The sequence below is a fragment of the Morchella sextelata genome, assembly GCF_020137385.1.
Source record: "Morchella sextelata strain SCLS chromosome Unknown scls_28, whole genome shotgun sequence".
In the NCBI taxonomy this organism is placed as follows: domain Eukaryota; kingdom Fungi; phylum Ascomycota; class Pezizomycetes; order Pezizales; family Morchellaceae; genus Morchella; species Morchella sextelata.
The window spans coordinates 472,831-484,899 of record NW_025408643.1 but is presented as its reverse complement, the minus strand read 5'-3'; the positions used below and the strand labels follow the sequence as shown (position 1 = coordinate 484,899).

At 48.7% G+C, this 12,069-nt stretch overlaps 4 protein-coding genes across 4 annotated transcripts; all 4 read left to right on the top strand.

Moving 5' to 3' along the window:
- Positions 1 to 1,160: 1,160 nt before the first annotated feature.
- On the top strand, positions 1,161 to 3,401 carry H6S33_008814 (uncharacterized protein; the record flags this gene model as incomplete). Its single annotated transcript, XM_044840156.1, has 3 exons — positions 1,161 to 1,589; positions 1,650 to 3,215; positions 3,267 to 3,401. 3 exons carry the CDS (start codon positions 1,161 to 1,163, stop codon positions 3,399 to 3,401), a joined length of 2,130 nt encoding a protein of 709 aa, XP_044687670.1.
- Positions 3,402 to 5,507: 2,106 nt separating this feature from the next.
- Positions 5,508 to 5,951, top strand: H6S33_008813 (uncharacterized protein; the record flags this gene model as incomplete). Its single annotated transcript, XM_044840155.1, has 1 exon — positions 5,508 to 5,951. The coding sequence occupies one exon, from the start codon at positions 5,508 to 5,510 to the stop codon at positions 5,949 to 5,951; it is 444 nt and encodes a 147-aa protein (XP_044687669.1).
- Positions 5,952 to 10,999: 5,048 nt separating this feature from the next.
- H6S33_008812 (uncharacterized protein) lies at positions 11,000 to 11,359 on the top strand (the record flags this gene model as incomplete). Its single annotated transcript, XM_044840154.1, has 1 exon — positions 11,000 to 11,359. The coding sequence occupies one exon, from the start codon at positions 11,000 to 11,002 to the stop codon at positions 11,357 to 11,359; it is 360 nt and encodes a 119-aa protein (XP_044687668.1).
- Positions 11,360 to 11,751: 392 nt separating this feature from the next.
- H6S33_008811 (uncharacterized protein) lies at positions 11,752 to 12,060 on the top strand (the record flags this gene model as incomplete). The annotated part of the gene is made up of 1 exon (XM_044840153.1): positions 11,752 to 12,060. One exon carries the CDS (start codon positions 11,752 to 11,754, stop codon positions 12,058 to 12,060), a length of 309 nt encoding a protein of 102 aa, XP_044687667.1.
- Positions 12,061 to 12,069: the final 9 nt, after the last annotated feature.

Below are 12,069 nucleotides of genomic sequence, written 5' to 3'. Positions count from 1 at the left end.
TAGGCGCCCACGTGGAAGGGATCTCCTTATTTGTCACCCAATTAGGTGACGATAAAAGAGTACTGGGTCTCCCCTGGCTCCAACACCACGCCGCCAGAATTCAATTTGCCGACCGATCTATCTCCTTCCACGCCGATCGATGCAGACAACATACAGCTGCCTTATGGACCTCCACCCTCGCTTCCTCCCCGCTGACTGCCGCCGCCGCCACCCTGCCACCACCACCGATACCTCTGAGATTTACCGCCGCCGCCGCCTCACCACCACCCCCGATACCCCCAAGGCCCACCGCTCCTCGCCGTACCATTACCCTGTCGGCGGCCCGCTTCCGTAGGGAGGCAAAACAACCCGAAAACCACCTCTTCCTCCTGGCTGCTCGTCCCGCCGGTCCGAACCCAACGCCGTCCAACTCCACCGAAGAATTGGTTCCTACCGCCTACCACCAGTACCTCCACCTGTTCCAAGAGTCAGAGGCCCAAGCGCTCCCTATGCATCGGTATATCGATCACGAGATCCCGTTGCAAGAAGGCAAGCAACCGCCATTTGGCCCATTATACGGCATGTCGTCAGAAGAGTTGAAGACCCTTCGGGAATACCTTGATGAAGAACTGACTCGAGGTTACATCCGCTCTTCTTCCTCTCCCACCGGAGCCCCCGTCCTATTCATTAAGAAAAAGGATGGCTCCCTATGACTATGTGTGGATTATCGCGCCCTCAATGCCCTCACGGTCAAGAACCGCTACCCACTGCCACTGATCAACGACACCCTGGATAGACTCAAGGACGCCAAGATCTATACTAAGCTGGATCTCCGCAATGGGTACAATCAGATAAGGATAAAGGAAGGGGAGGAATGGAAAACCGCTTTCCGGACTCGGTATGGACTGTTTGAATATTTGGCCTTCGGACTCACCAATGCACCCGCCACCTTCCAAGCCTTCATGAACGACACCCTCCGGACCTACCTCGACGACTTCTGAACGGTGTACCTCGACGACATCCTGATCTACTCGAATACGGAGGAGGAACACCAGCGACATGTCAACACCATCCTGGACAAATCACAAGCGGCGGGGCTCCACTGCAAACCTGAGAAGTGCGAGTTCCACGTCGATCGTACGGAGTACTTAGGGTATATCATATCGGGCAAAGGGGTGACCATGGCTACCGATAAAACCAAGGCGATACAGGAGTGGAAAACACCTACCTCGGTACACGACATACAGGTCTTTTTGGGATTCGCAAATTTCTACCGGAGATTCATCCGCGATTATTCCAAAGTGGTGTCCCCGATGACAAACCTGCTAAAGAAGGATGCCCAGTTTGTATGGACCACCCCCGCGGACCATGCCTTTAATCAACTAAAAGAAGCTTTCACCACGGCACCAATACTGAAGCATTTCGACCCCGAACGGGCCTGTATATTGGAAACCGATGCCTCTGATTTTGTCGCGGCCGCCGTGCTCTCCCAGAAAGATGACCAAGGAATCCTACACTCAGTGGCATTCTACTCTCATAAGATGACGCCAGCCGAATGCAACTATGATATCTATGACAAGGAGCTGCTGGCGATTGTCCGTGCGTTTGAGGTATGGTGAAAGTACCTGGGACCAAGCAACCAGGAGATCACGGTATACTGCGACCACAAGAACCTGGAACACTTCATGTCCACGAAGATTCTTAACCGTCGCCAAGCTCGTTGGTCCCTAACGCTGTCTTCCTTCAACTTTGTGGTTACCTACCGACCGGGTACGAAGAATGGAAAACCTGATGCCCTCACACGTCGATCTGGAGATCTCCCTAAGGAAGGGGATGAAAGACTGACCCAACAGCATCAGGTTATACTCAAGCCAAAGAACCTCCGTCTAGCCGCCGTACTAGAGGTCCCCAAACCCGCCAAGGTATCACCCGCCCGTCACGATGAACTGCAGGCTGCTTTAGCCAATGACCCGCTGTCCAAACAATTGATGAAGGATATCATCGCCAAGAAGAAACACTCTCGTTTTCTTCCTATCGGGGAATGTGCAATCAAGGATGGGTTACTGTACTATCAGGGCCTACTATATATCCCCGATGATGCTACCATTAAGCTGGAGATCCTCTGCACCAACCACGATGCACCTTCGGCCGGACACCCTGGACGCGCCCGCACGCTGGAACTCCTGTCACGAAACTACTACTGGCCCCAAATGCGAAAGTACGTTGCCCGCCACGTGTACCACTGCGACACTTGTACCCGGATCAAGCCGGCCCGACACGCTCCTTATGGCCTCCTCAAACCTCTCGTTCCCCCAGTTAAACCCTGGTCCTCGTTGTCAATGGACCACGTCACCGGCCTACCAGAGTCCCAAGGATCCAACGCTATCCTCGTGGTTGTCGACAGACTCACTAAAATGGCCCACTATATCCCTACTAGAGATACGGCTGATGCCCCTGAACTGGCCCGCTTATTCTTACAATATGTCTGGAAATCTCATGGACTGCCAAAGGACATAGTATCGGACAGGGGCACGACCTTTACCTCGCAGTTCTGGAAAGCACTGTGCAACCAATTGGACATCAAACCTCGATTCAGTACCGCCTTCCACCCACAAACCGATGGACAGACCGAAAGAATAAATGCAATTATGGAACAGTACTTGCGGGGATACGTCAACTATCAACAGGACAGCTGGGCAGAATTCCTCCCGCTGGCAGAGTTCGCGCACAATAATGCCACCACGGAGCCCTTAGGGGTTAGTCCCTTCCTCGCCAACTATGGGTATAATCCACAACTGGACATCCTACCCGCCGAAGAAAGACATGAATCCACGCCGAAGGAAGTAGTAGAATTTGCCAACTCGATCACCACTCTACAGACCGCATTGCGATCCGAGATCCTGTACGCCCAAGCCGCCGCTGCCGATAGCGCCAACACTACCCGACTTCCTGAACCACGACTAGAAGTAGGGGATTTGGTATGGTTGTCGCTAAAACATATACGAACTACTCGACCATCGGACAAATTGGACCATAAACGCTCAGGGAAATTCAAAATACTCGAGCGCATTGGATCTCATGCCTACCGACTAGAGCTTCCCCCATCGATGAAGTCCCATCCAGTGTTTCACCTCTCCCTACTAGAACCCGCCCAAACGCAGCCTCTTCCTGGCCACATACAACCACCCCCGCCGCCGGTAATTGTCGAAGGGGAAGAGGAGTTTGAAGTGCAGGAGGTGCTAGACTCGAGAATACGTCATCGGCAACTACAATATCTGGTTAAATAGACAGGCTACGAACAACCCACCTGGGAACCCGCTCGGAACCTTGATGCGGAGTTGGGGTCGCTGCAACGTTTTCACTCCCTGTACCCCACCAAACCCGCCTTAGTCCCTAAGAGGATCCCCCGTGGGAAGGTATAAGTTGCTTTGGTTTCTTTAGTAAATGAAATGGTTCTACTTTACGTTTTCCGGTGTTGGTCTTTTCTATTTTGCTTAGTTAAGTTGTTCATTTCTTTTCCTTTCTTTTCTTTTCTTTTTCTTTCTTATATTGTTTTTGCCTGTCTGCTCGCAGGAGCTCGCCCTTTGGGGGGAGGAGCTAAACTGTTATGAACTATACCGTTATATTAAAGGTATGAGTCATTAGGAAGTCTGGAAGGTTCTGTGGGATTAGTAATCGGTTGTTATTTTCTTGCTATAAAGAGTTGTTGGTGTTTTCTGTTGTCTTTCCTTCTCTTTCCTTACGCAACATCTTGTATTCTACTTTGGGTTATTACTTTGGGGGATTTACTTCGCTTCAATACATTACTTTACCCTCCGTTCACTTTACGTCTGCTGTCCCTCATGCCGGGTGCCTTCACTGTCATGATCTTCGCCGCCTTCCTACTCCTCGCCTCGTTCTTCTCGGTTAACCTGCTGACCGCCGTTATCTCCGTCCTCGTACGGACCATTACCTCTGTCATAGTACCGACCTCTGTCCCTGCCTTCGGGTATACCACTATACCATCCCTCGCCTTCGTGCGAGGCCGGACCCTTCCCTCTGGGAACCTAACCATGTCCCTCGACCCCTCAGCTTCTACCTCGCTCATGGTTCTTTACAAAAGGGATTTGTTAGCTATGATGTCCCAGCAGTACCGACCTCCAGCCGCCTCTCCCCCTACTGCTTCTACTAGGGCCCGAGAACCAAAGGCACCGCCTCCCTCAAAGTTCCAAGGCAAGGCGGAGCAAGTGGAGACCTTCATCCGGCAATGTGAGAATGTGTTCTCCATTGAGAGCCTGTCATTTACTTCTGAGGAAGTTAAGATCCGATATGCAGGCAATTTGATGGAAGGGGAGGCAGCGATCCGATGGTATGAGGCATACCACAACTCAATTGATCAAACCTCTGCCAACCGTCTTGCTGGAATGCCGGTGATGTTGGATCAGAGATGGAAGCGCTGGGATTCCTTTGTGGATGCTTTTAGAGCAGCCTTCGGTGAAGCCATCTCCAGAGATGATGCTGTAGCCCATTGGAATACTCTTACCTACACGGCTCGAGGAGGAATTGATCTCTTCCTGAATACTATCATTCAGGTGATGTGGAAGACTGGCTATGAGGGTCAGTTGGTGGATGATAAAATCAATAATTCCCTCCTTCCAGACCTAGGCATGAGTTGGGCTCTTTTTAACCCCAAGCCAAAGTCTTTGATGGAGCGGATAGCTGCTCTAAGAGAGTTAGGGCACACACATGAGAGGTATCAAGGGTTGGCAGCTGAGAAAGCACCCCCTCAGACCAAGAAGGATCCTCCCGCTCAGAAGGACCAGCAGCTCAAGAGGAAGAGAGAAGCTGCAAGCTCTTCCAGACCTCAGAAGGCCACCGGACCTAAGGACAGAGCGGTGGAACTGAAGGGTATCCCGGGGGATATTCTAGAAGAAAGAAGGAAAGGAGAAGTATGCTTGAAGGTATGACCTTTCGGTACTCCCTATTGATAGAGTGCATAGACTGACTTGTGCAATAGTGCGGCAAGTCCAGACACAAATGGACTGATTGTTGGTCCAAGGAACCTACTGTTGTCCGAGTGGCAGCAGTGAGAGTACAAAAGCGGAAAAGAGGGAATGGCAAGTCCAACTCTCAGAAGAAGGCTAAAGTGGCTGCTGTAGTAGCAGAGGATCCACTGGTTGTACTCCCGGAGGTTACAGAAGATTTTGTTTTTCAGCCTGAGCAAGACTCGGACAATGAAATCATCTGGTAGAAAAGTGTCTGTTTGAGTCTATGTTTACTAGTTTTCTTTTATATGGGTTTTTCGGTATCTATTTTTCTCTTGAATAAACTATGATTGTGTTTCTCCCTATTTGATTGCTCCAAGCACTCTGAGGATGGGTTTAAGACCCGAAACAGACTGGTCTGTCAGTGCTCTACCAAAGTTACATTTGCTACCAAGACACTCCCAAACCGCTGCCAAAAAACTACTATACATCATACCTGCTATATTTCACTTGGGAATAGAACCAAAGGATCTTTGATTTTAGTAGTGCCCGAAGCTCTTAGCTATGTTGAAAAGACAAAGAGAAACGAGTTCAGAACCCGCTGTTAAGCAAAGAAGGTTGAAACAGAGGCTTCCCTCCTTACCAGTACATGGAAAAAGACCTATACTGAAGGCAGGACTGTCATGGACGGTCAAAGGAAAGGATGAAGGCGCCCAAGGGTCTTTCCTGTTTGACACCGGTTGCACAGGAGCTATCCTCAACCAGAGTTTTGTCAGAAAACATGGAATTGCCTTAGTGCGGCGGGATCAACCTCTGACAATGTTTGATGCTCAAGGAGATGTCATGATGGGAGGAGGCGAGTATTACACTCACCCGGTCCGCATGACTATGGGAGATCATAAGGAGACACTCCGATGGGAGGTGGCTACATTGGAAGAAGGAATGACCGGTTATCTGCCAATTAGTTGGGCTAGAAATGTTTGGGGAAATGCCAATGCTAAGCGATAATTCTATAGCTTTTAAACTTGTAATATTGTAAACCGGATTCCGCTCACTGAGTGACTGATGATGCCACTAAGACGAGGCAGAATCCTTCCCTATTTATCCATATTGGAACCTATGCCAAGGCCCGCTTTCTAATACTACTAATACCACGATAATAGAATAAGACAATCAACCCGAAGATAACCCCGATAGAAAAGCGCCCCCGCATAGTTCCGTTCCTCCATTCTAATCTTAACACGTAACCATAAACCCTGCAATTGCCAGTAACCGAGCTGTATCATACTATTGTCCTATAGCTACTTCCTTAAGTAGAATGGCCTGCAGCCATCAACCCCGCTTCTATTCCGTTCCGGGTGAGACACCCAATAGTAAGCGTGTCCTCACAATAGCCTAATACTAGTGTGGTTGCACCCGGTGCTCCCACACCCCTCGGTACCTTTCTATGCTTGTTCTTCCGCTACCCGACCGTACCCGCATCACAACCCATTACTCGTATTCTTCCTATTTCCTCGACTTAGGGCAGTGCTCATATTTCCTATAACAAGAAAGCATAACCCGGACATCAATTGGGAACTCAACACCATGAGCTGGAGGAGTGACTACTGCAAGCAGAACTGTCTCCCAGCGGCCACCAAGATTGAACTGATCTCTCCATACCAGATGCTGGAAGAAGAAGAGACAGTCTATCAATTGGTTGCTTCAGTATGGTATGATGAGGATGGAGGTGATATTGCTGATAAAATACACCACCTATACCGGGAATGGGCCGATGTGTTCAGGCAAGAGAAGATTGGGGAAATGCCGCCGCATTCCCATAATGATTTGAAGATCAAACTCTTGCCTGGCACCGCTCCCCCATTTGGTCCGCTATACCCTTGTTCCGCTCCAGAGTTGAAGGCCCTCCGAGAGTACCTGGACAAAGAATTGGGTTCAGGAAAGATCTCTAGATCTAACAGCCCTGCTGCGGTGCCCATATTGTTCATTCCTAAGAAGGATGGGACATTGCGGATTTGTGTGGATTACAGAGGTTTGAACAAGGTTACTGTCAAGGACAAGTACCCACTGCCTATCATGAGTGAGCTCAGACACAGGTTGTTCAAGGCCAAGATCTTCACAAAGATAGACCTGAAGAACGGCTTCAATTTGATCAGGATCGCCGAAGGTGATGAGTGGAAAACCGCTTTCAGAACCCGCTATGGACTGTATCAGTATAATGTGATGCCGTTTTGTCTATGCAATGCTCCCTCTGCCTTCCAGGCAATGATCAATGATGTGCGAAAGGAACTACTGGATGAAGGAGTGGTTGTCTATATTGACGATATCCTCATCTACTCGGAAAATGAGGAAGAGCATGAGCTACTGGTCAAGAAGGTATTACAGAAGCTTAGGGAAGCTGAGCTCTGTGCTTCGATCAGTAAGACATCCTTCCATGTCCGAGAAGTAGAGTACCTAGGCTATCATATCTCAGAAAAGGGAGTATCTATGTCAGAAGACAAGGTGGAGGCAGTTAAGGAATGGCCCGGCCCTGAGAATATTAAGGCAGTACAGGTATTCCTCGGATATACAAACTTCTATCGCCGCTTCATTGAAGGCTTTAGTCAGGTTTGCAAGCCATTAACTGACCTCTTGCAGAAAGTCAAGAAATGGTATTGGACGGCAGCACATGAGCAGGCCTTTGAAGAACTCAAGAGGCTGTTCACAAGCGCTCCAATCCTTCTTCATTTTGACCCTAGTAGGAGAACGGTTGTTGAGACAGATGCCAGTGATTTTGCCAAGGGAGCGGTGCTCTCTCAGTATGGGGAGGATGGAAAGCTACATCCGGTGGCATTCTATTCTAAGAAGTTCTCCCCTGCTGAGATCAACTATGACATTCATGATAAGGAAATGGGAGCTATTGTAGCCTCTTTCCGGGAATGGGAACACATGCTCAAATCTTGTTAGCAGGAGATCACGGTTTTTACAGACCACAAGAACTTGGAGTATTTTAATTCTACCAAGGTTCTCACTAGGTGGCAAGCTGGATGGTCTGAAGACCTCGCAGGCTACAATTTCAAAGTTGTCTACAGACCGGGAGAAAAGAATGGCAAGACTGATGTGCTATCTAGGCGCTGGGATCACCGTCTTGGAGAGGGAGGTGAAACTTTGCAGCCCGAGCCACAGATCTTTTTTAGGCTAGGTCAATTGGTTTTGGATCCTGCAAAGCTAGCGGCTGTCAGGGTGAATCAATTGCAGAATACATTCTTAGAACACCTATATGCGGCTGTTAAAGAGGATAGTTTCTGGCAGGAACTGCACCGCTCCCTGGTTGAAAGGAAACCAAATTTGGACCAGAACTTGTCGGTCAAGAACGGTCTCATCTTCTATAAGAATAGATGGTATATACCCAAAGACAAGAAGCTTCAGATGGAAATACTGTCGGATACCCATGACTCTAAGGTGGCTGGTCATTTTGGCCAATTTAAGACACTAGAGCGGCTGAAAAATAACTTCTTTTGGCCCAACATGGATAAGGATGTTGAGGAATATGTCCGGAGCTGTGATAGCTGCCAGAGGAATAAGACCTCCAGACATAAGAAGTTTGGTATGCTCCAATCATTGGAGATACCCTATCGGCCATGGACTTCCATCTCTATGGACTTCATTGTGGGATTGCCGAAATCTAGTGGGTTTACAAAGATCTGGGTAATAGTGGACCGTTTTTCGAAGATGGCACACTACATCCCTCTTCCTACACTCAATAAAAAGGAATATTTGGCTAAGTTGTTCTTGAAGGAAGTTTGGAGACTCCATGGTTTACCTGATGACATAGTCTCGGACAGAGATAGCAGGTTCATCTCTCACTTTTGGCAATCTCTCATGAGTCTCCTCAATGTGAAGCTGAAGATGTCCACATCTTTCCACCCCCAAACGGACGGTCAAACAGAAAGAGTTAACCAGACCCTGGAACATTACTTGCGAAGTTATTGTTCATATCAACAGGATGACTGGGCAGAACTCTTGCCTTTGGCAGAGTATGCATATAACTCGGCGGTCTCTGTGTCTACCAAAGTATCGGCTTTTTATGCCAACTATGGTTATGAACCCAGGACCAACTGGCCAGCCCCAAAGGAAGGAGTAGAATGGAACAATCCAGCAAGTGAGGTCATGATATCTCAATGGGAATCTATCTGGCAGGCTATGAATGCCAGCTTGGGTAAAGCTAGATTAAGGATGGCCCGGTGGTATGATGTTCATGCCCTGGCACCGCCCGAAATCAAGCCCGGAGATGAAGTAATGTTGACCGGTGCAATGTGCAAACAAAGCGGCCTTTGGGAAAACTGGATCAGAAGAAGATGGGACCCTTCAAGGTCTTAGAAGCTATTGGTACCTGTGCCTACAAGCTCTCTCTTCCCCCTCAAATGGGAATCCACCCGGTCTTTCATGTCTCTCTTCTCGAACCTTACAGAGCACCGGTAGATCCTGAGAGAAGAGTTCCACCACCGGAACCTGAAGAGATTGAAGGAGAACAGAACTGGGTTGTCCGAGAGGTAGCTGATAGCCGGGTCAATAAGAAAAGGAGACGAGTGGAATACCTAGTGCTATGGGAAGGTTATGAGAATGAGGATGCTACATGGGAACCTTGGGAGCATCTCAAGAAGAGTGCTGAAGGAGCCCTTCAGGATTTCCATATGAGGTATCCTAAGAAACCCAAGGACAAGCGGGTCGTTGGGGTGTAGTTTTCTTCTTTAGGTTTTCATTCCTTGCATTACGGAATCTCTTGTCACATAGAATGGATGGTAATAGAATGGTTATAGATCTCGGAGACCAAGATCCAGGAAGAGGGGAGTGGTGTAACGGAGCCATTTCAACTGTCTGGTGTATGAGTACACACAGGGCCCGGTTACGTGCTGAGAGTTATTGTTAGAAGCCAGTTGCACGGTGATATGCAAGTACCGGCAGTGTGGTTAGCTACCAGCTGTTAGAGTAACTAGATTCCGGGCGCTAGGAAGGGGATCTATTCATGGGAGCAATGACTGACGAGTCTATGCCTCGCCAGTGACTAGAAGACCGGCCAGAGTGAAGCACTGATTGCCCGGTGATCCTCTGTGTCCTCTGAGCATTGTATGTCCGCCGAAGGGGCAGGGACTATGCTAGGGAAGTCTACAATAAGCGAAAGCTCTACAGCAATGATTAAGCTTACATATGAGCGGCAGCTCATTCATGCAGGCCCTCGGTTGTGTGGCAACCAAGGCTGCAGGTGTTACAAAGGCTTTGACTAAGGGTGGTTGCCTTGGGTATCGGAAACACCTGCTGACGCTTAGAGAAAAGCGGGGTAGCGGTGGTATTGTTTCCGGCACCGAGGAAAGGCCTCACCGGAACTTAGTAAGGAGTTAGGAGCAGAGAATAGAGGCCTTCGGAGTATAAGTACTCAGGTTCATTCTCGCCCTTCAGTCCTGTTCTCTCCAGTCTTCATCAGAAAGAAAACCAAGTTCTTATCGGTAGCAGAGCCCTTAAAGATTATTGAGTTCTAGCGATAGTATCTTTGAATAATCTGCAACCTAATTGTCTATCTTGCACGGCCGTCTCTATTCTATCCGATTCTATTTCTCTTAGAAAGAACCCCCTTTACAGTACCAATTATATGCACGTCAGATGGCGCACATTTGACAAATTTTAGTGAAAACGAGAAAGCCTGGTCAATTTATCTTACCATCGGGAAAATCAAGTCATCGGTGCAGAGCAAGCCCACCGGGCATCCGTTAATTTTCCTATAGCTACTGCCAGTCCCACCTAAGCTCGGGAATAACTCACTCAGTAATTCCGCTTTACGACGTCAGAGTCAAATGGCGCTGCATTGCACCCTTGGGGAGATCTTCCAGAGCATTCGGAAGTGCTCTCAGGAAGGAGAACTAATTGCATGCAGCGACGGGGACGAATGTCTCTGCTTTCCGGTGTTCTCCGATTGGATCGCTGATTAACCTGAGCATGCAAACTTACAAAATATTAGTACTAGTTCTTGTACAAGATGCAAGGTGGAATTCGACAGTCTTGTGAGCACTGGCCAGAGCCCTATGCGCAATCACGAGGATTACCGGGAGAGGATAAAGTTATTCAGGGAGAACTTGGGAAACCTGAGACTGATGGAATACCTTGTCGCGAGATCAGTGAAGACACTCTTCAATGCTTTCTGGAGTATACCAAGGGTTAATCCATATGATCTCAACAAACCGGACATTCTGCACAATATCTATCTAGGGATGTTGAAGCACATGATGGAGTGGATTCAGGCTTTCTTCAAGAAGCACGATCGATTGGAGGAATTTGACAAGACTGGGGCCTTGATTGCGCCTTACACTGGAGTGATAGGACCGAACAAGGCATATTGTGCTACAACCCAATGGCAAGGCAAGGAGATGAGAAATCTGGAGTAGGTCCTTCTTGTAGCATTCACGCCTGGTTTGAGAAACCCAAGAATGGCTGTCAGGGGCGATTTTGCAAAGGCATTGAAATATGTACGAGGCTTACTTGACTTCCAATTAATGGCGCAGTATTGGAGTCATACGATGAGCACACTGAATTATATTGAGAGCTATCTCGAGAATTTCCATAAGCACAAGAATATTTTTTTAGAATTCTAGGAATACAAGAGCACGGTTAAGGATGCGAGAAATCAGACAAAAGCGTTAAACATCTCAGGCTCCCAGAGCATTCAGCGAGGCTTAGAGGAGATTCGCGAGATACGAGAAAGGTTTCACTTCAACTTCATCAAATTGCACGTATTATTGCACTATTGGGCACATGTCGAGCGCTTTTGTAAAGAACCATGGGCGAGGTAGGAGCTGAGGGGTCGAGGGACATGGTTGGGTACCCAAAGGGAAGGGGCAGGCCTCGCGCGAGGACGAGGGATGGTGCAGTGGTATACCCGAAGGCCGGGACAGAGGTCTGTGCAAAGACAGAGGACAGGACAGCGACGAGGGTATGTAAGAGGGCAGAGGTAGAAGTTCGTACGAGGATGGAGATAACGACGGTCGGCATGTTCACCGAGAGGGACGAGGTGAGGAATAGAGAGGCGGCGAAGATCATAGCAGCGGATGCACAGGGCATGAGGGACAGCAGACGTAACGTGGACTGAGAGTAAAGT